Source organism: Bombyx mori, chromosome 17 (assembly GCF_030269925.1).
Source record: "Bombyx mori chromosome 17, ASM3026992v2".
NCBI classification, from domain to species: Eukaryota; Metazoa; Arthropoda; class Insecta; order Lepidoptera; family Bombycidae; genus Bombyx; species Bombyx mori.
Window position 1 is genome coordinate 8,004,779 of NC_085123.1, and position 21,720 is coordinate 8,026,498.

Below are 21,720 nucleotides of genomic sequence, written 5' to 3' on the forward strand. Positions count from 1 at the left end.
TTTTATAATGGTGTAACAGTGTTCAAACTATCTGCAATATAATTATAATGAAGCAGTGTGTTTTTAAAATAGCCCGTCATCAACCTACAGAACCCAATCCCCTCAAATTTAACCGTCCAACAACATATTATACCATATATGGTTAAAGTCCCTGATTTTCACCAAAGGGAACGTAGATTTTCATACATTGAATTTCGTTTTATTTTCTTTAATAGAGGTAGCTCTGACTAGTCTGTAATGGTTTAATAATGGTATTAGTTTAATGGTTAATGATTACAAATCTAGATAGATTTGTAAATTTTTCCACTGAAAAATTAATAAATTTGTTAGATTTTTAATTTAATTAAAAAAAAAAAAACAAAAAAAGATCGGTAAACTTCGTTTCGACATATCGGTAGTAATTCGACCTAAACGCTTGTTGGACGGTTTAATTTGAGGGGATTGGGTTCTGTAGGTGATGAGGGGCTATCATGGAGTTAATGTACTTACTAACTCCATGGGGGCTATTTAAAAACAAGTGTCAAGTGTTGCCTGCAATTACATTTATATTCAAACGCCAACAACGCTACTAAACTAGCCGGGACCACTGTAGTATGAAACCTAGGTCTATGGCCGGGACGATCACCTCTAATTCTCACGTTTTGTCATATTGACAATTGACATTTTTGAGAGTTCAGAACAGCCATTTTAATTCTAAACTGTTTTGGAATTGGAATTTTGAATTGACGACGAAGTTGTATTATGTTTTAAGTTTTATGTGTTTATGGGTGAAATTTTACTACAAACGTAAAAATATTGTTCACAGCGAGCGAACTTTATATTCATGTATAAATAGAGATTATACAAGCAATTTCTAAAACAACGTAACAGTACGTTGTTATGATTCGTTGATCAGCCTCTGGAAATTATTTGCTAAAAGTTGTAAGCTTCAATAGGATCATGCAATCTCCGAAACAAGCAGATTGTGACACAGTGGAGTACTGGAAAAATCTAGCAGAATGCTATGAACAGAAGTGTGTTCTTTATCAGTTGCATGCACAATGTTTTGCTTTTTTGTTAATTTGCTAGTATGATTCATACATTTTTATTATTACAGAGTGAACGACATTCAGCAAGAATTAGATGAATACACAGAAAATTCGGCTCAGTTGGAAAAGGAATTGGAAGCATCATTAGGGCAAGTTGAAAAGCAGAACAGAGATCTGGAACACCAAAATCAACGCCTTAAAAATGAAATTGAAATGTTAAAAGTAAGTTAATTCAGGTCATTTATATACAAATTCTTAAAAAAAATAAAAATAGTAAAATGACATTGATCTAACTTTTCTAAAAAAACTAACTTCTAAACTTGAGATAAAAAGCCATCATATTTCTAATTAATTAGGTATAATGTGGGATTTGGATATACTGTAGGCAGCAGCTTGGCTCTGTCCCTGGTATTGCAAATGTCCATGAACAACAGTAACCACTCACCACCAGGAAGTTGTATGCTTGAATGCTACAAGGCCAATAAAAAAATGGATATCTACACTTTTGCCATAAGTTTTACTTAGCCTGGTCCAATTTCTTCTTAGTTGTATCCATCATGATTGATGATTGTGGTTGGAGGTCATCATCCTATCATGAACACATTTTTGCCATGTATTTTAGTTCATCATGTTCTTCACAACAACAAACAATATCCAGTTTAGTATTTGAGTTAAACACATTTTTTTAGAACAAGCTGGAAAGAAGTCAATATGAGACTAATGCTTTAGAAAATGAACTACAAGCTTTAAAGATAGATAAGGACAAGCAGGCAGCATATGTGAGGGAATTGGAACAAAAGAACGATGATCTGGAAAGAGGTCAAAGGTAAATCAAATCTTACTAAATGAGGTATAAAGTTATGATGTATGTTATAATGTGTAGTGTGTAGTAAGTACCCTACACACTCTGTTGTGACTAACTTTTTTGTGATTAAAACATTGATTTTATGGTGACACATACTATGGTACAGAGTATTGTAAACATCTTGAAATAAAATTACCAATAATGACACCCAGAATCTCAACAAAATTGCAAAATTGATTAATGTTGTATCCATATTTTCAGAGTCATATCAGAATCCGTATCGTGTATAGAAACAATGTTAAATGAAGCATATGAGAGGAATGCAGTTCTTGAAAATGAAGTTGATGAAATAGAAAATCTTAGGATAAAATTGCAGAGAGCAAATGATGAAGCTAGAGGTAAGAAAGACTATTCATTGTAAGCTGGTCAGCACTGGCAGGTTTAAATTTTTATGGAATGACGTTATTCTGTCATTGTGGAAGTCATTCCTGAACATGTGTCAAGTACAGAACATGTTTTCATTAGAAAATATTGGTACCTGCCTGTGAATTGTTTGAATACCGGCATATTCGTATCTCTGGATAATATTAGATCATCTTAAATTTGGCCCTATATTCCTTCCTCAGATCTGAAACAAGAATTAAAAGTTGTTGAAAGAATTCCGTCAAGTAAGAAAGAGGAAGATGAAAATGAAACAACATTAACGAACGGACATCTTTCAAATTCAACTCGGAATCAAGTTGAGATTGAGACACAAACATCCATTATGTCACCACAAAAACGTAAGTTCATTTATTTATTGAATGGTTATTGTGCATCTTTTTAAAGGTATTTAACTGTATTGTATTTCAACTGTAAAAATGAAGCTACAAACCTTTTTTATTAGTGTAAGCTTGCAGACAAGGAAAGAGCATTAGATAATATCCAAAGTCAACTATTTTCCAACATCTTTATTCAAGGTTGTGTTGATATTTATTATCATTTTGACATAATATTGAATCAATCGAATTGTCACAGGGGAAATAAATGGTAACGCAATGACACCATCGGCCAGAGTTTCAGCAATAAATTTAGTTGGTGATCTCCTTAGGAAGGTTGGGGTGAGTATCTTGTATATTATGACACTGTTGCAAAATTATATATTATTCACTGTAGTTGTATTACTGCTAAGCACTGTTATAGTTTATTTGTTAGAATGTATTTTGTAAAACTGCTTAGTCAAAATCTTTACGTTTTGTTCAGTAACACTGAAATGGTCCCCTATGGTACAAATGTTTTGTATATTATGAACTTGAAAGTTACTGGGAACTACTATGCCAGCCTAATAAAATAAGTCTTGTTATATTTTATTTTGTTAATATTTTATTGTATTTACACATATGTTTCAGTGTTTAGCTTAGAATGTATAAATGCTAGTCATCATTTTTAAGGCTGCATTTTCTAATAGTATTTTGTTTATATATTTCAATATATGTCTAAGTATACTTATATGTATGAATGTATTTATGATATCTTATTCTTCGTGTTCAACATAGATTCGATTTAGTGAAGGTCTAATCGATAGTCATTCTCAATATAAATTTTCTGGTGCATCGAATAGAATTTGCAATGGAATTTAAATAACAAACATAAAAAACTGAGATTCACGATTGCTTTAGAATTGTAACATATTATTACCCTTTTGTTTAAACACAATCAATATGTTTTAGTTTCAATTAAAGCAAAGAAATCTAATATTTATATCGTGATTTAAGTTGATCTGAGAAATATATAAAGTTTAGTTAGCACTAGCATGTAAAAGCTACATATACTACAGTATATTTACATACAGTACAGCAGCTGGGTGTTTTATATGTGAAGTAATAAGCTAGTAAAATAAATGAATATAAGCTTTCACCACACCATTTATACGCAGAAAACTTTTTTTTTTACACATTAGGCGTAAGTAAAACATATTTGGACAATCATTAAATGTAAATATTCAGTAGTTAGTAAAAAAAAATCATAAAAATATATTTGTGTAGTTGGCATGGTGTGTTGTTGTAGCATGCATGAAATTTATTGCTTGCAGCTTGAGAGGTTTCTTTGCCGTGATTGTGGTAAGATTAAATGCTCCTGCAATACACCAGCTGCAGCCACTAATCAACCGACACAGGCCACAAGCGAACCGGACCTAAAGCCAGATAGGATCCCCAATAATTATGAATTGACCAAAAGTGATTCCGTGGAATACAGAAAACCTAGACTGTATACGCGACAATTCTCGGGCCCTGAGAATACGAGTGACGTTTCAGTGAAACAGCCTCATTGTCCGCAAAGAGCTTCGGAGCAGCCGTTTGCGCGTTCGACGCAAGGCGAAAATGGGAAGTTGCGAAAATCCTTTGCCGTGCGTTCGCGTGAGGGATTAGAAAACATCTTAAGTTTTGCATCTATGAGAAAAAATCATGACCAAGGAAAACTCAAGCAAACGTCGAAATAATAAAATTCACAATTTTTATTTATTTCGATTTCAATCCAAGCTTTATTCGAACAAAACGTACATTTATTTCAATAGCATAAAGTTTTATGTGTAGGTTAATTTGTTAATATTGATAACGTATAATTATAGCCTTACCGCCTAACTGTAGTGATGATAAAGTGTGAGTGAGTGAGTCTGGTAACGAACTCTGTGACCTATGCCATAAAAAATCTGAGTTTGTTGCGCAGTGCGGAGTAGTGACCTACTTAACCTACCTAGCGATTGCTAGTAGCCCAAGGGGTTATTCCAGCTACGCGCGTACGGGTAGGTGAGCTCACGGGCTTAACCTCAGAGAATTTTCTAACACTAGCCCTAGCAAAAGCAGTGTTTCGCAGAGTCTACCACCGTATCGGAATCGCGACCCACTGAGAAGATCCGGCGAGAAACTGTGCTTAGTGCGAGTTTTTTAACGTTCTCGATAGCGTAAAAGCTAACCCAATTTCGTATGCAGTTGGAACAGCGCCCCTAACGGCAAAGGAAGGCAAACGATCCCCTTCCATACTAATATGAGCTAACTTTTACGCTATCGAAACCGTTAAAAAACTCACACTAAGCACACTGAGTGGGCTGGGTAGTAATGTTGAGCTCCACACGACATATGTACTTGCGACAATTATTTCATATTATACAACAACAAACACATACCCATGTGGTCAGTTGTTTTATTGTGCTCAAGCACATCTTAATACAGCACAAGAAATTGTATCCAAATTAGATGAGAAATAATTGTGGAGTTAGTCGTGTACAAACTCATAATAAGTTAATGATCATAAATATATATATGTAATCGATTTAGTGTTTGTCATAGACAAATGTGACGTCACTACGCCTCCCTCTGGGCTCACAAACATCAAATTCAAGAATGGTTACCCGGTTATGGGCATGTAGAAAAAATTGGTTTATAATAATATGATAAACACATAATATTTAAGTATTTCATAAGTAGTTTCAATGTGGCCATTATAACTATTTGTATTTTAAGCCTTGTGTAGTATAATCTATTATATATGAGTCGACTATTATCAAAGCCGGCAATGTGACTTTTGGACAATTATTGGTAAATCAGAAAAACGAATTATTGACTTTGTATTCCATTGGCAGTCACAAAACTCTTCTGAACGACATCTTAGATAAATAACAGGTTAAGTATTAACCTTTATTTAATGCAGGTTTTGAACCGTATTCTTTGAAGGAGACGATTATATTCAAATCAATCTGTATTGACATATCAATAATATTTTTTTGTCCAAATGAACAGATTGCCACCTTTGATAATAGACGACTCATATAGTAGATTGGTAATAACATCTTTCGTTTAGTCTTCGCAGGTAAAGGGTTAATTCTAAACGTTTTCGCTTCGCTTCTTCTATTGGTTTTCAACAAGTGGTGGTTAAAATTACACATTTTCCATTCCTTTCACTTACTAATATTAACGTCACATTCATGTATGAAATTTTCTCATTGTAGGCTTTGGAATCGAAATTAGCATCGTGTCGTGGTACAGTTAGACCTAAAGAGCATTCACCAAACACGACCTCGGAAGTCAATAAGGACTACAGATGTGTACTCAAGAATTAAGAGAATCCGTAACGCCATCCATTCATCTACATTTTTTGTGTCTGCAACAGGCCGCCGCAACTCTGGCTTGTGTTATAGTGTGATATTATATTAAATACATATATCAATCAGATCAAACGAACGTATATTGCTTCAAGTTGTCGTTAATACTAAATATTCATGAAAAAATTAAAATCTGTGATCGTCTAATCACATTTTCCTAATATACTAATAATATCTGTGATGATCAAATAGTTAAGTATCGGATGTGTTGAACGATGTGTTTTTGGCCTACCCACCGCAGATCCGACAGGACTGCAGCACGCCTTGTAGTGAATAGCTTCGACACATTGTGGTGTTTCTTGTATGGTACTTGTGCGCGTGTGGATTGTATGACAATCATTACTGATAAGAATTCAGCAAGTTTAGGATTCCCTCCAGTCGCACGAAAGTCAAGAGAGTCATCGCTAAGAAAACACGCTAGTGTTGATGAAGGAGTATTTAATAATAACTTCAATATGAATTTTTTGTAAGTCATTGTAAATGGGCATATAAAATTATTTTCGAAAGTGATTTAGTGTAAATAATATCGTACGTGATCGGAGTAAGTATGTTTGAAATCGGTATTCTGATAATTCTTTGTAAAAGTATTTACTATATAAAATTGATTTTTATTATATCATAATATGCATTAGCGAGTTATATTGTTCGTTCTACTTTTCAAAAATATATAGTAATTCTTAAAAGAAGAAGAATGCAATCCAAAATTACATCGACGTTTTCAAATTTCCGAGTAAAAAAATTTCGTCGTCTTTATACCGTAATGGAAACCTTTGAAATATTTAATAGTATGATCTTGAAACGTTCCACGGCCATCCTATGAACTTTATCGTAACTAACCCAACTTGCATGCATGTTTATGTTGATATTTTCATTCGTTAGCATGGAAATACAATTAATACTTACTGAAATGTACTGGTTTTTATCATACTCGAATATTATTTATGAAAAATAACAAAAATTAGAAGTGCTATAATTTTATAGCCGTTTGTCCCAAGTAATCTTTTGTAACAATCATACAAATATGCTCATAAGGTTTAGGTACGTAAAAAGCAATGTTAAATTTAATAACTGACAAGTCTTGCCTTAAAATGTTAATCATTTGAAGTTTATATGTAGATGCATAATGTTATATACCTACATAATGTTATTTCAGATTACATTTACTTTGGAAGTTGCATTCCGTTTCATTTTCAATAATATCACTGGACTGCAAATTTAGAATTAGTTTTATATTAATTTTTGTCTTCGTAACAGGTGTTTTTATTTAAATAAATTCTGAATCATATCCTAAGTTTTAGTGGTACGTTTAAATAAAATTTGGTTTAGGATTTTTACAATTGTACGATATCTGTGTATTTGCCCAGTTTTGCTGCAAATCGTTTTGTAAAGTAAGCATTTATGCATTCACGCGTGTGGTGACCAACAATTTTATTTTTTGCGCAATATTAAATATTGAGATATTAAAAAAAAACTTGATAATAAATCAAATTGTTTTATTTAACAGCAGTCTTTATACAATTTGTTTTCCAACTAGAACATTGGATAATAGATTGGTCCATTCAAGATTTTTCGGTTTTTCAACGGGCGGTCTGAACATGGCTACCAAATCTGTTAAGGATTTGCTCAACAATTGCACCTCCACAACTAAAGGTGAGTTTCTACCATTCACTCTTTCTATTAAAACGTTTCCTGCAAATAATTGTTTATAATTAAAATGCACTTTTACGGCGCTGCCAGCCGTCACTCATTTTTGACATTAAATCAACATGTAGTAAAACATTGCGAGCCAGGCAGCCTGACGAATAAGTCTTGTGGTTAGTAGGTAACTAAATTCTATCCAAGAAATATGCATCTTATCCTAGTTAAAAGGCAATGAGAGCTAAATCATTACATTGGCCTGGTGGATAGTGTGTCTGGCTATTGTACCTATGGGTCCGGGTATGGTTCCCTGTTGGGTTTCAATTTACGTTATATGCATTTTCTAGTTGGTGCACTTATTCTCATCTAGTCTTGGCCAATATCAATAATAATATAATCATAGCTTACATGTAGATTATTCAACTTAGAACATTTTTATATTTTGATTACATACACCTATTAATACTGTTTTTTTTATTGTGTTCATTGAAGTTATATGATTAGGTATCCGTAGCAATGGATAGGATAAAACGGGATCATTGCGCGGCAGTCAGCTTGGTATGGTACTACTAGGTTTCGTACTAATTGCGACAAGTTAATAAAAATAAGCAACATTGTTTTACCTGCTACTTTTGGCGATTTTAACACCCAGAGGGATATCACATAAAACGGGAATGTTTGTATAATGTAGATCAGCTGCGCTAATATATACTGAAGCGCCAGAGATAGTATTCTAAACTGAAAATGAACGATTGTATCTATTATACATATTATTATCATACATAAAAGTTACTATGTAGTCATAAATTTCATAATAAATATTCAATACCAGTGTAAACACAATATAATACAATGCTGTTGTGGGCAGCAAAAGCAACAATATTGTAAAAGCCACGGTTCCTACAAATAATTCTTGATTCGTATATTCACAAGAGTCTATGCTGCCCCTCAGTGGATTGTATTTGCGACCAACGAAGAGTCTCAACAATGCAATCAGACCTGATATTTGCATGTTAAGCAATCTGAAATTTAAGAAATATTTATTTATTAATAGGTTAGCATTAGGTTATGCATTTTTTATTCATCTTTTTAGTTCTCACCTTGCAGCATAAACATAGATGCAATATGAATGAAACGTTGCAATGCATATCATATCCGAAATCACTGCTATTTGAAACGTGAGCCCTAAATAACCCACATATCGGTAGACCTGTAGTATTAAGTCAAGTTTTTCTCCCGAAACATCTGAAATTACGTTAATAAAATCATAAAAAAAGTGTGAAAAGAACTAATACAACTATTCATCATTTTATAAACTGAAAACGAGTAGAAATACCACCACCCCGCCTATTTCTGCCGTGAAGCAATAATGCGTTTCGGTTTGAAGGGTGGGGTAGCTGTTGTAACTATACTGAGACCTTAGAACTTATATCTCTAGGTGGGTGGCGCATTTACGTTGTGGATGTTTATGGGCTCCAGTAACCACTTAACAGCAAGTGGGCTGTGAGCTCGTCCACCCATCCAAGGACTCAAAAAAAATGATTGAAATGTTTTGTTTTCTTAATAATTTGAGTTTTTATGGCTTATTTGAATGGACGAGCTCACGACCCACCTGGTGTTAAGCGATTACCGGAGTCCAAATACACATCGACAACGTAAATTATTATACCTTCAGAGGCTAGTTCCGAGTCTTTGTTTTATAATACAGTAGGTGCTTATAATACCATAGCAATTAAGACTTGGACTTTTCATGGTGAGCAAAGGTATTTACGTTTAGGTATCTAGATTTAAGTTACTACTTAAAAACAGATCGGCCCTGAAAACTTCTGCGTTTACTCAATATGGTGGCGACATCTGCGCTGTAGAATCTGTGTGCTTAGTGTGAGTTTTTTAACGTTCTCGATAGCGTAAAAGTTAGCTCATATTTGTATGGAATGGGGTCGTTTACGCACGTTTGCCGTTAGGGGCGCTGTTCCAACTACAAAATTGGCTTAACTCTTACGGTATCGAGAGCGTTAAGAAACTCGCACTAAGCACACTGGACGCTGATAACTAATACCATCAGATAATTCGCGAGCTCGTCTGATAGAGAAATAAAAAATTCAATGCACAGCCGAACACAAACTTGATTGTAATAACTACCATCATTTTTGATAGATATGATATGGCGAATTTTAAGCATAACTGTAAATCATATTTACCTAAAAACAGCCACCACAGCTGAACGTGGTAAGAAAAATATTTTCCTAACATTTTGTTGAAAGCATTATTCAACTTCAAACCCACTGGTGCACCCATTAACCATTTTAACAATGAATAAAGTGAATTTATTAACCTCTGCAAGAAAAATAACGAAACCAATAATTTTACAAAAGTTAATAATTTAACGATAAATATTGTGCTAAAATTAAAAAATATCAACTTTCTACTACTATCGCAATCAGAATATTGGACGAAAAAGGACGTATTGTATTGGTATAAAACTATTGTATTGTCATCAGCTCTTGATATGTGTACAGATTTTTAAGTTTTTGAACATTTAAAATTGGTTACATAATATATAGGGTCACAGTAAATTTAATAAAAGCGTGTGAAAAAAAGGGGTGTGTTATATCAATGGCGATTTTTACACATATCAACAGCCAAGTTTTTTTTGACATAGAAGGGTCGGCTCACAGCTCACTCAGTATTAAGTGTTTACTGAAAGCCATTAGACATCATGTGACCCTCCAAGACATGGGGTCAAAGTCTCAGCTGTATTTTCAAATGGTAGACACCCTATGAACCTGAACTTGATCTTTAGTTTTATTTACATGTAATTTACACATATTTACTAGTAATTTTTATGTGACATACACATAGTACGAAAAGACAAACTTTTTAATATTAATAATAAAAATATAAAATAATATATATATGTACTCTTTGTTTAGGATTTTTATACACCTTTAAACTGTCAGGAAGCATTTTTTATTCTTTTTCATTAAGTAGCTACTAAAATTAGCTTTTGTGCTATCAATATTTTTTTAAATTAGTTGTTTCTCCTAATGTGTACATAGTAACAAAGAAAAAATGGGAGATTATAAATTAAAATTAAATTTGAGTGGTCATTAATTAGTACCCAATTATGTTTGAATCTTAATCATTGGGAAAATTAGTGATTTTTATTAATAAATAATGTTAATCCTAATAAATAAAATACTTAATAGCTGTTTCCTCTTGTGTACTTACCTCGAGCATGCCCATTAGTAATGAGCTAATGCTGTGGATGTCTCCTAACAGCAGTTGCAATAAGATACAGCCTAATATCACATCGGCTATTATTGCCAATATTAAATTACCTTGTTTTATTGTAACCTGAAATTGTCATCTTTTTAAATAAACAAGTACTAATATTTCATTCTAAGCATTGTAGATTCTGTAATCAATTTTCTGTTTCTAATTGTCTGGTAAATTGAATATCAATTGATCTTTATAAAAACTTAACTTTACAAAGCAGTCTCCTAATTATTGTATTCAAACTATTAATACTACTATTTTCTTGTTGTTAATCTGATTTTACACTTTTATATTTATGATAATAAAAGTTTAATAACTAGTTAGAATAATTTATGAATTTTCAAGTGGTAGAGGCTGCCTTTAATCGTTTTTAACTTGAACTCAAAAATTAGCAGTAAAACATTGGTGTGAACTTCAACAACATCTCATGAAGTCCTCAATTGAACTCGGTTGGAAGTGGAGGGTAAAAAGTAACTGTTACTAGACAAGAGATCTTTCTTACAGAAATCACAATGTGCCACAGACTACTGCACTGGTATTGTATTCACACAAAAATAAGCAAATAATTAAGCTTAGAATTAATGTCTTTTTTTTTTAAAGATTGAGTATCATTGTCATTTTTCTTTATTGTTTAATTATTTTAGTAAAACTTACTTTTTTATTTGTCTTTGCAGAAATTATAAGCCATTGAATTAGTTGATAGTAAACATAGATGTGTTGTAGAAACATTGAATTTGATAACCACGGTACTTTCACATTGTTTAAATCACATTCTTTACATTGTTTTTCATTTTGTTCCTCGTATATCAATCTTTTTAGTTTAGTGAATGGTGTAAAATCGATTGGGGTTTGTGATTCTTTAATTTTATAGTGGTCATATAGTAACACAATACTGTTTTCTGCAGATATCTCGATGCCATCAATTATTAATAAATTGACTTTATGAAATTTAAGATCCAATATCATATAATTTTTAAAGCTCTGTGTTTTAGCTAGCATTGTTTCAAAACAATGTCCATGTATTCTTATTTGATTTTCCCTTTCTTTTTTGTTGCTTTCTATTGCAGACGTTCTTAAAGATAGTTTATCGTACAGTTTTGTAATATAGATACTTATTACATGTTGATCTTTCTCAACGTAACCACTGAAACATACGCAGCTATTTTTGGGGAAAATTGGAAAAAAAATATTGACGGGTTGACTCTTCATTGTTAAGTGTTGAATATTTCAGAAAACTAGGCAACCGTTTGTGAACATATTTAAATATTTAAGCATTTTTATATATTAATTCATGTGTACACAGACATAATTGAGATAGTAAAATTATTAGGTCTGTATCTATTAGTTTAATTTTTTTTCCTTTATAATTAAGCTGTGATTTATGAGGGAAAACACTAGGTACTTCGGTGTTCGTATCCTTAGTAGGAATTATTTAAATTTATAACTATATCAGCTTTTAGGAGAGAGAAATTTCACACATATTCTCAATTAATCTCAATATTTTTACTTTTTGGTAAAGTTGATGTCAAATTAAAACGTCAAATGTCAATTGTGAAATTAGCTGTACTTTGAAGTATTAGTAATAGTATTTTTCGGGCTGACAAGGCAAAGGTGTCATACCAGACAGTCTAATTTTTTTTATATTTATATAACTGATACAATAGGTTGGGGAAAAGTCTTTTTGCTTTTTAATATATATGAACTTGTAATAAAATCTCTTTGGCTATTTTGTATCTAGCTGGTTTTGGTACCATTAAAAGTTTAAATTTTAAAGAAGATAATTCCAAATTCAAATTAGGAAAATGTGTGATTTTTATTTATTTTTCGTACTGTCAAAATTAAAGAAGAAATTCGATATATTTTAAATTTTTTCTACAAAAAAGGTCAAAATGCAAAGCAAGCCGCGAAAAAAATTTGCGATGTATAAGGGCCTAGTGCAGTGTCTGTGAGAGTAGCACAAATTTGGTTTAAGCGTTTTCAATCCGGAAATTTTGATGTCAAAGATGCACATCGCTCTGGTCGCCCTATTACGGATAAAATGGATGCCATTTTTAAAAAGTAAAGCAAGATCGGTATATCAGTAGCTACGACGTAGCTGAAAAATTGGAAATTGACCACAAAACAGTTTTGGCGCATTTGATAAAAACTGGGTACACAAAAAAGCTCGATATTTGCTCGATATTACCTGACGAGCTCACTGAAAGAAACCTAATGAACCGTGTACTCATTTGCGGCTTCCAACCCCTTCACCTGAAAGAGTACCTATTTTTTTGAAGTGAAACTTCTTTAGAATCTTTTTTATAAGTTTTACTTCTACCGTGTGTGACTTGCACTAGACATCCACTAATAAAAATAATAAATAAAATTTTTATTTGATTTGAATACTTGCATAAACACACTTTTTTTTTAAAGCTGGGGTCGCTGAGGAATCCATTTACGGATACCCGGTTGAGAGGGGATAACAGACCCGATGATGCTGGACTATAATAACGTAATATAACTGAAAAATATCTATTACTGGTATATACCTTTGCGAACTGTAAATAAGGGTCAATATCTGTAGAGAACTAGAGACGTAGGAGATTACATTGGTAGCATTAGTTTTTTACTATTTTACACTACAGTTAAAAATATTCTGTACGTTCTTTAGATGGATGGACGAGCTCACAGCTCACCTGGTGTTAAGTAGTTACTGGAGTCCATAGACATCTACAACGTAAAAGTTCAAAGGTCTTAGTATAGGTGGGGTGGTGGTATCTACCCGTGCGGATGTACGTTCATGTGGGTTGTAATTTTATGTTATTTCATTTTAATTTAATTTAATTTCTACCGATTAGACTCGGTCTATTGGAAAAAAGAAAATTTCATTGTATGGGCTTTATTCCTTTCGCCTGTCAAAGTGAGCGCAAGAAAAATATCTTTATGGATACCACCATTTTGATTTTGCCATTTGCCAAATTATGGGAATCGTAGACAGCGCCAGTGAAAAGAATAGTAGAAATTAGGTTGAAATCTTTGGATTTCACTACTGATCAGATTTATTCTATCAACTTCTGCTGTCTGATTATCTGTAAAACATTCACAAAAGGCATTAGACTTGAAAATGTCAGCACACGAGCAAATGAGGGCTATGCTAGATCAGCTTATGGGCACAGCTCGAAATGGTATGTAATTTAAAGATTAATAATAATTTTAATTTTAAGTAGGTACTTTAATTGTGAAGTGATTTTAGGAATACAAAATTAGTAATTAAAAAACATATAATATAATTTATTACTTTCACCTTCTATTATCAGAACATGCTACAACGTTAATTATTCTTATTATTAACAAAACCAGTATTAAAACCAAGAAATCTGCATACAAAGTTTCCTCAAGTTATAAATGCAAAATTTAATAAGAGATTTACTATGAAATTGCTTTAAATTTTATTTATTCCTAATAAGTGCAATTTTTAACATTACAGCTATTTAATTAGAAATAATTAAGTGATTGGTCATCAAATTAGCTTCCATATTACATTTTCAGGTGAAAGTGACAGACATGGGGTAAAATTTTACGATGATTCTGTATGCAAATCATTTTTGTTGCAATGTTGTCCACATGAAATACTGTCATCCACCGTAAGTGATTGAGTTTTGATAAAATATAGTATTGGGTTTAGATCACATGTTTTAAGGTCTTAATATAATAAAAGTTTAAAATCAATAACGTCAAAATAAGTAAACAAATTTAAACAAATAGTTGACATTCAGTGCCGGCCTTAAATACCATAGTGCTCTTGATTTCTTATTAAATTGATTTTTTTTTAAATGTAAGAGAAAGGAGTTTGTTATATCAAGATCATCACATAATTTAAATACTTCTACTGTTTAATCTTGCGCATATTATCATTTTATTAATTCTGGAGTTTCTAATGCTCTAAATTGTTTATGGTATCTTTCTCGGCTGACTATAATGTATATTACTCATGAAAATTTAAGAAAATAATACATTATATAATTAATACATTTAAATTAGCTCTCTTCATAAATTTGTAGCACTAAGAAAGTAAATTTAATGTTATGCAGAATGTGTAACCTTTTCTATTACTTTTTAGATTTATAAATATAATTGCGAACAAAAATAATCGTAGACATGAGAAAAAACACTAACATGAACAATAAATCTCTTAAAGTTTTAAAAAGGTTAGAAATAATAATAAAAATGTAAAGCAAGAATAAGAATTTATAAAATATGAGTCATTGAATTATAATTTTTGATCTTGAAATCTTTACTGGATTTTGATATAATGATATTTTTCATAATTAAAATCTTAATGTATTATCTTCAAGTGGAAAATTTGCTTTCACAATTGTGACAGAGAAGTAGATAATTGCTATACTCTTAACTGGATAGTTCTTTGTTTGAGGCGCTGTTCTGCTGTTAGACCCTGGTCTTACCTTAGAGCCAGCACTGATTGTATTGTATTATATAAATAGATGAAACAACATTATAATGAGATCTTAGATTCAGGGGATTTGCAGTGCTCTATGCCTTTTCACATACACTAGGATAGTAATTTTGAAAAATTTTGGATTTAATTTATATATAATTCTCCTATTGTATGTGTTCTACTATCATCTGTCACTTCTATTATACAATAAAATGTTGTATTGTCACTGGAATATACTCACGTCAGAGTGGCATTAACTGTGGTGAAATATGCTTTTCAGAAAATGCCCAACACTAGTCTTTATCGCTCATCACAATACTTAACAGATGAGGGATAGATTGTATGAGTTAGGCTGTTCTGTAAGTACCCAGATGTACGTATAAAACATTTATAGTTAGCTGAATGTAATCTTACTGCTAAGCAGGATTTAATTCAATATGGTTCTTGTCATTAAATTGTTTACTAATGCTGCATTGGTGAGTACATATAAAATTTTAGGACCTTCAAAAAACTTAGCCTGGTGTGAAATATTTGGTGACATACAATAACTACATTGGGTATGTACTGTGCTGTTTAAATGTGTAGGGGTACAAATACATTTGCATGTGCTAAAATGGAATAAAATTCTTAAAAAAAATATATTCTAAAAACAATATACAATATGTAAGCATAAATAATAAACAAACAAAACTGAAATAAAATTCAATTTGTTGTATGAAAAACATGATCTACATCTATATATAAAAATTGAAAATATTAAGTGGCAATCATAGCTATTGTTCTAGTCTACACACTTTCTGTAATTGTGCTTGATTGTCACATTCATTTTATTTTATGGCTTCACTTCACTCTTAAAACCAAAATAGTATTGTAAGAAATTCTGGAGGGTGTTTCCACTATTTGTTGTAAGTATTTGAAAATTATTATTGAACGAGGGAGTGAACCAGCTCAGTGTGCATTTGTCGGTGTTATAGTATGTATTTTATATTCTATATTTTACCTATGGAGATATTTTTACATATTTTCATAAAGATTGTTGAAACAGTATGATTTGGGGTCTTTGAGTTTTGCAAGCATAAACATATGTGACACCATTCCTGACCCATACATTTTGTCATAAAAATGAACTTTTACTTTTCATGTGGTTTTAATTTTTTCTTTTGCAGCGTATGGATTTAGGTGAGTGTCCCAAAATACATGATCTGGCTCTACGGGCGGACTATGAAATAGCTTCCAAGACCAAAGATTATTTCTATGACATTGATGTGAGTATAAATAACTGCATTTTTTTTTGTTAAAATTGAAATATAAGATATTTACACAATTTCAAATTTTGATTAATGTATCTTAAAACTTCCAGTCTCAAATGTTTTGTTTTGACATGAATTCGACCATGGATCAAAGCCGTAAGACTTATAATTATTGTATTTAAATTGTGGTCAATTAAATAAAATTTTACTATTTTATGTAAAGGCTACAGAGCACTTAGAGGCGTTTATAGCTGATTGTGATCGTCGAACTACTGCTGCTAAGCAACGTCTGGCGGAGACACAAGAAGAACTGTCAGCAGAAGTGACGGAGAAAGCCAATGCTGTTCATGAATTGGCAGAGCAAATAGGGCAGAAACTGGCTCGGGCTGAGGCACTCGGAGAAGAGGGTATGGTCGAGGAGAGTGTCAAATTAATGGGAGAGGTAAAGTTTTAGAATTAAAATAAAAGTCTTTAAGCTAATCATAATTCATTTGCTAAATTTAATATCTTTTTGTGAGTAGTGAGCATAAAAACTCAATAATTTCAGATTGACGAACTCCGCAAAAAGAAAGCTATCGCCGAGCAAGACTATCGTAATTCCATGCCCGCTTCGTCCTACCAACAGCAGAAGTTACGAGTTTGCGAAGTTTGTTCAGCCTATCTTGGCATTCACGACAATGATAGACGTTTGGCCGATCATTTTGGAGGAAAATTGCATCTCGGATTCATAACTATTCGTGAAAAATTAACAGAATTAAAGGTAATGTTGCATTATTTTTTCATTGCTAAGAATGGTAGACAAACTCACGGCCCACCTGGCGCTTAGTGAGCATCGGAGCCCATAGACCACATTCATCGACCTTATAACCACCTATTTTCAGACGTTCTAAGTCTCAGTTTTTATAGTACAATGGCTACCCACCCTTCAAACCAAAAAGTATTACTGATTCACGGCAGAAATAGGCAGGTACCCACCAGTGTGGGCTCGCAAGACTCGCAAGACCGTAATTACGCAAATTATTAGTAGTTATAGTATTATAAAAATTAGTACCTGCCTGCGGGATTCGTACACCTTCGCAGTCGCATCGCTGGATACGAATGCACCAGGCATCTTATCTTTTATGCCACGACCAATGCTTAATAGAATGATTTTATAGTGGTTAATGTACTATTAATATATTTTTACTGTGCGCCTGTACAACAAAATCCCACAAGATGTTCAGAACCTACATATACATAGGTTTAAGAAAACTATTAAAGAACATCTGTGCAATAAAGCTTACTATAAAGTCAATGATTATCTAGAGGATTGCACAAAGTGGGAATGAGTTGCTCGCTCTGGGCATTTCAATATTTGCAATAATTGTTACGTTATCATACTCATTGTAAAAAGAATTTAATTTTTTTTTATCTAATATTAAAAAAAAAGATATACCCGCTGAATTTCTTGCCAATTCTTCTCGGGACGGAGGCTAGTTTTTGTGAATTGGCGGTAGTTCATTTGACGTTCAACAAGTATGTACTTTCATTTATCTTTTTTCTCTATATATAAAAACGAATTGCTGTTCGTTAGTCTCGCTAAAACTCGAGAACGGCTGGACCGATTTGGCTAATTTTGATATTGAATTATTTGTGGAAGTCCAGGGAAGGCTTAAAAGGTAGATAAATATAAAAATGCTTAACAATTTTGTTTTTCCTTTGATGTGTCCCCCGTCGTACGGATTCCTTTTGTTTGTTTTAAGTTTATTTTATACAAAAGTTTAGGTCTTTTATTTATCGATTGAGGCACTACGAAGTCTGCCGGGTCAGCTAGTAGTATTATAAAAATTAGTACATGCCGGCGGGATTCGTACACCTTCACAGTCGCATCGCTGCATACGAATGCACCAGGCGTCTTATCCTTTATGCCACGACGAATGCTTCACATAATGATTTTATAGTGGGTAATGTACTATTAATATACTTATAATTGTTAATATTAATATTTGTTTTGTTAACAGAAAACTGTGGACAAGCGACGCGAAGAGCGCGGCGCGTCGGAGCGCGAGCGGAGCAGCGGGCGGCGGCACTACGTGGGCGGGAGGGAGCTCGACCGGCGCGCCCGCCGGCACCGCGAGTCCGCGCGCGACCGCGACGGCCGGCACAAGGACGACCGGGAGCGCGGGGACAAGGAACGCGACCGGACCGAGAAAGATCGCGATCGTGGGGACAAGGAGCGCGACCGGGAACGCGAACGTGACAGGAAGTACGTACACGACAAACGTGATGAAATCATTTACTTGTCGGTTGACTTTTTTTTTTTTTTAATTGCTTAGATGAGTGGACGAGCTCACAGCCCACCTGATGTTAAGTGGTTACTGGAGCCCATAGACATCTACAACGTAAATGCGCCACCCACCTTGAGATATAAGTTCTGAGGTCTCAATTATAGTTACAACGGCTGCCCCACCCTTCAAACCGAAACGCATTACTGCTTCACGGCAGAAATAGGCAGGGTGATGGTACCTACCCGTGCGGACTCACAAGAGGTCCTACCACCAGTAATTACGCAAATTATAATTTTGCGGGTTTGATTTTTATTACACGATGTTATTCCTTCACCGTGGAAATCAATCGTGAACATTTGTTGAGTACGTATTTCATTAGAAAAATTGGTACCCGCCTGCGGGATTCGAACATCGGTGCATCGCTCAACACGAATGCACCGGACGTCTTATCCGTTAGGCCACGACGACTTAGTTTTGTTGCGTCATAAGTGATCAATGTTCTCTGTGAAGAAAATTCAAGTCATCATTAATTAGTTCGTATGCGATAGTACTAATTGAATTTGGACCCTTTGAGTCTGGCACCGGAAACTCACGCGGACGGAAGTTGAGCGGTTAGGCGTTATTGCAATGAGAACCGAAGCGCGTCTTTCAACTTGGTTTTATTATTTAAAAATCCATGAACGATGTATTTTTTTTTGGACTTTATGGTGGGAACGCGAGGAGTGAAGCTGTCTGATTTGGTTTAAATGTGTGGTTTAAATGTGTAATAACGGTGGTTTATTAACTGATTAGTATCTGTGTAAATGCACAAATGTGGGAAAATAATACAAAGCCGCTAGACGTAACTTCTCAGGATCCTCCAAAAAGTCCACTGACAAAGTCTCAGTAAATCACCACCATTTTACTGAAATTATATTTCATCCCACATCATTTCATTTCATTTCATGCCATGTTTCATATTAATCGACTTCATTTCATTTTTACTGGTGGTAGGACCTCTTGTGTGTCCGCGCGGGTAGGTACCACCGCCCCACTTATTTCTGCCGTGAAGCAGTAATGCGTTTCGGTTTGAAGGGTGGGGCAGCCGTTGTAACTATACTGAGATCTTAGAACTTATATCTGAAGGTTGATGGCGCATTTACGTTGTAGATGTCCATGGGCTCCAGTAACCACTTAACACCAGGTGGGCTGTGAGCTCGTCCACCTATCTAAGCAATAAAAAAAAAACAACTTCACATTATCATTTTTCATATGGTGCAGTTTTCATTAAAATTAAAATAAGATTTGACCTTAAAGGTCTTAGTTACCAGGCCCTTAAAAACCATTAATTTTTTTTTTAATTAATAATTTTTATGTCATAGGCGTAGCCGATCACGGAGCCGAAGCAGACATGAGAATTCCCGAGAGAGATCCCGCGGCCACGACACTCGCGAGCCCCGCAGGAGCCGCTCGCACCGCTCGTCGTCACGCGACCACCGCCGCGACTAACTTCCACTGACACCCGTATACATATCTACGAACCCGTCAAATCGAATTCTGAAGGTCTTTTTGGGATGGTATTTATTGTATTCCTATAGATGAGATAAATGAGATAAACTTGACAATTAATAATGCACTGCAAGTGAATGGATGAACTAGAAAATGGTCTTGCAAATAAGTGACTCTGACTTTAGTAGCTTTCAAACTATAACTTACATCACATATTAAAATACGTTGAAGACCAAAACAGTGCCTTCGGAATTGGTCCTGACGAGTGAGTGACACAATGATGTGATGAATTTTCCAAATTTTTTTTTAGAATATTCCGATACATGGGAAGTTTGTCATGACCATAGGTTAGTTGACTGAAATTCAGATTCTAATAAAAGCTTGCCATAAATAGTGCCGATCAATGACATATTTTCAATATCGATACGCGAATTCACGATACGCTTTTCTATGCGCTGTAAAGTTTATATATACACACTGAGAAAGGAGATAGGGAATTAGCTCGCAATGCCAACCAAAACTTATTCTGTATATATTACGTACAAATTCATACTATGTATATTATTAAACGTATTATTTGAACTAAGCCCATGTTTTTAATTTACAACATCAGTCAACTGTCCTATTCAATAAAAGCTTTGTAATGAATCATTGAATTTGAGTGATTTGTGTAGTTATCTAGTTGTTAACTCGCGTTTTATTTGCATTCACTAGTATGCAATAATATTCAGTTTAGTAAATAGGTTTTTTAAAGTAAATGTAGGGTTAAATATCTGAACTTAATTTTAAGTGTCATAATTAAATATAATTGTTTATGGGATTGGTAATGATAAAGTTACTTACCCTTGAGAAATAATATAAACATTGAATTTGTGTTAATGATAAACGAACCTATAAAGCGTGTGCGATTTGGAGAAACTTGTTTTTATTTGTTGCAATAAAGTAGTACTACTAAGACAATGATTGTTTTTTTTCACTTACAATGTTACTAACAATCGAAAACCTGTATAGGGTTACCACATTACAGTAATAATTTAGTAGATTGAATCATTAAAATTTTGCTTGTTTTTTTAAGTTGAAAATGTTACGAAAGATAAAGCTTAATCGACTATCACAAACACGCGCTTAACAGTAGTACAAAGCGTTCATGTGTGATGAAAGATTTGCCTCACTCTGGTAGGCCATTAACATCTGCAATCAAGTTATTATCGCAATAGTGAAGAAAATAGTGACTGAAAATCCTCATTGAGATAGCCGTCGAACTTTGTGTATCACGAGTCGATCCGTACCATTTTTAATAATCACTTGACTGACCCCAAAATAACTGAATTTTCTCCTTATCTCTTCCCTATCTATACGTTAGTAGCATAAAGGGCTATTCTAGCTACGCGA

The 21,720-nt window shown here is 33.5% G+C and overlaps 3 protein-coding genes across 7 annotated transcripts; 2 read left to right on the top strand and 1 right to left on the bottom strand.

Moving 5' to 3' along the window:
• The first annotated feature begins 543 nt into the window (after nt 1-543).
• Nucleotides 544-7,459, top strand: LOC101746567 (nuclear distribution protein nudE-like 1-B). 3 transcript variants are annotated; one of them, XR_009975371.1, is made up of 8 exons: nt 544-1,013; nt 1,097-1,250; nt 1,718-1,854; nt 2,095-2,231; nt 2,460-2,615; nt 2,851-2,933; nt 3,905-5,362; nt 5,643-7,459. XR_009975371.1 is itself a non-coding variant. In XM_012691106.4 (7 exons), exons 1-7 carry the CDS (start codon nt 940-942, stop codon nt 4,310-4,312), a joined length of 1,149 nt encoding a protein of 382 aa, XP_012546560.2. In that variant the 5' UTR covers nt 544-939; the 3' UTR covers nt 4,313-7,459. The 3 variants fall into 3 exon arrangements, 2 of the variants coding, with proteins under 2 accessions (XP_012546560.2, XP_004927043.1); XM_012691106.4 differs by having other exon boundaries at nt 3,905-7,459; XM_004926986.5 differs by lacking the exon at nt 3,905-5,362 and having other exon boundaries at nt 551-1,013; nt 5,819-7,459.
• Nucleotides 7,448-12,430, bottom strand: LOC101746707 (phosphatidylinositol N-acetylglucosaminyltransferase subunit Q). The gene is made up of 7 exons (XM_004926987.5): nt 11,543-12,430; nt 10,841-10,966; nt 9,811-9,946; nt 8,710-8,854; nt 8,439-8,631; nt 8,233-8,347; nt 7,448-7,660 (listed from the first exon to the last, which is right to left on the bottom strand). The coding sequence occupies exons 1-7, from the start codon at nt 12,095-12,097 to the stop codon at nt 7,482-7,484; spliced, it is 1,449 nt and encodes a 482-aa protein (XP_004927044.1). The 5' UTR covers nt 12,098-12,430; the 3' UTR covers nt 7,448-7,481.
• Nucleotides 12,431-13,611: 1,181 nt separating this feature from the next.
• Nucleotides 13,612-21,288, top strand: LOC101746845 (putative RNA-binding protein Luc7-like 2). Of its 3 annotated transcripts, none has more exons than XM_004926988.5 (7): nt 13,612-14,052; nt 14,417-14,511; nt 16,490-16,588; nt 16,797-17,015; nt 17,121-17,333; nt 18,574-18,818; nt 20,202-21,288. In XM_004926988.5, exons 1-7 carry the CDS (start codon nt 13,992-13,994, stop codon nt 20,326-20,328), a joined length of 1,059 nt encoding a protein of 352 aa, XP_004927045.1. In that variant the 5' UTR covers nt 13,612-13,991; the 3' UTR covers nt 20,329-21,288. The 3 variants fall into 3 exon arrangements, with proteins under 3 accessions (XP_004927045.1, XP_062529341.1, XP_062529342.1); XM_062673357.1 differs by lacking the exon at nt 13,612-14,052 and adding an exon at nt 15,604-15,682 and having other exon boundaries at nt 14,415-14,511; XM_062673358.1 differs by lacking the exon at nt 13,612-14,052 and adding an exon at nt 15,604-15,696 and having other exon boundaries at nt 14,486-14,511.
• Nucleotides 21,289-21,720: the final 432 nt, after the last annotated feature.

What these genes read in the sequence shown, in the direction of transcription:
- LOC101746567 (XM_012691106.4), top strand. Translation starts at nt 940, where the DNA reads ATGCAATCTCCGAAACAAGCAGATTGTGACACAGTGGAGTACTGGAAA. An exon ending in GATCTGGAAAGAGGTCAAAG is followed by an intron (nt 1,855 to 2,094) that starts GTAAATCAAATC and finishes CCATATTTTCAG; the next exon opens with AGTCATATCAGAATCCGTAT. An exon ending in CATTATGTCACCACAAAAAC is followed by an intron (nt 2,616 to 2,850) that starts GTAAGTTCATTT and finishes GAATTGTCACAG; the next exon opens with GGGAAATAAATGGTAACGCA.
- LOC101746707 (XM_004926987.5), bottom strand. Translation starts at nt 12,097, where the DNA reads ATGAAGAGTCAACCCGTCAATATTTTTTTTCCAATTTTCCCCAAAAAT. An exon ending in TACTAATGGGCATGCTCGAG is followed by an intron (nt 9,947 to 10,840) that starts GTAAGTACACAA and finishes TTTTTCTTGCAG; the next exon opens with AGGTTAATAAATTCACTTTA. An exon ending in GCTGTGGTGGCTGTTTTTAG is followed by an intron (nt 8,855 to 9,810) that starts GTAAATATGATT and finishes ACGTAATTTCAG; the next exon opens with ATGTTTCGGGAGAAAAACTT.
- LOC101746845 (XM_004926988.5), top strand. Translation starts at nt 13,992, where the DNA reads ATGTCAGCACACGAGCAAATGAGGGCTATGCTAGATCAGCTTATGGGC. An exon ending in TATGGGCACAGCTCGAAATG is followed by an intron (nt 14,053 to 14,416) that starts GTATGTAATTTA and finishes TTACATTTTCAG; the next exon opens with GTGAAAGTGACAGACATGGG. An exon ending in GTGTCAAATTAATGGGAGAG is followed by an intron (nt 17,016 to 17,120) that starts GTAAAGTTTTAG and finishes CAATAATTTCAG; the next exon opens with ATTGACGAACTCCGCAAAAA.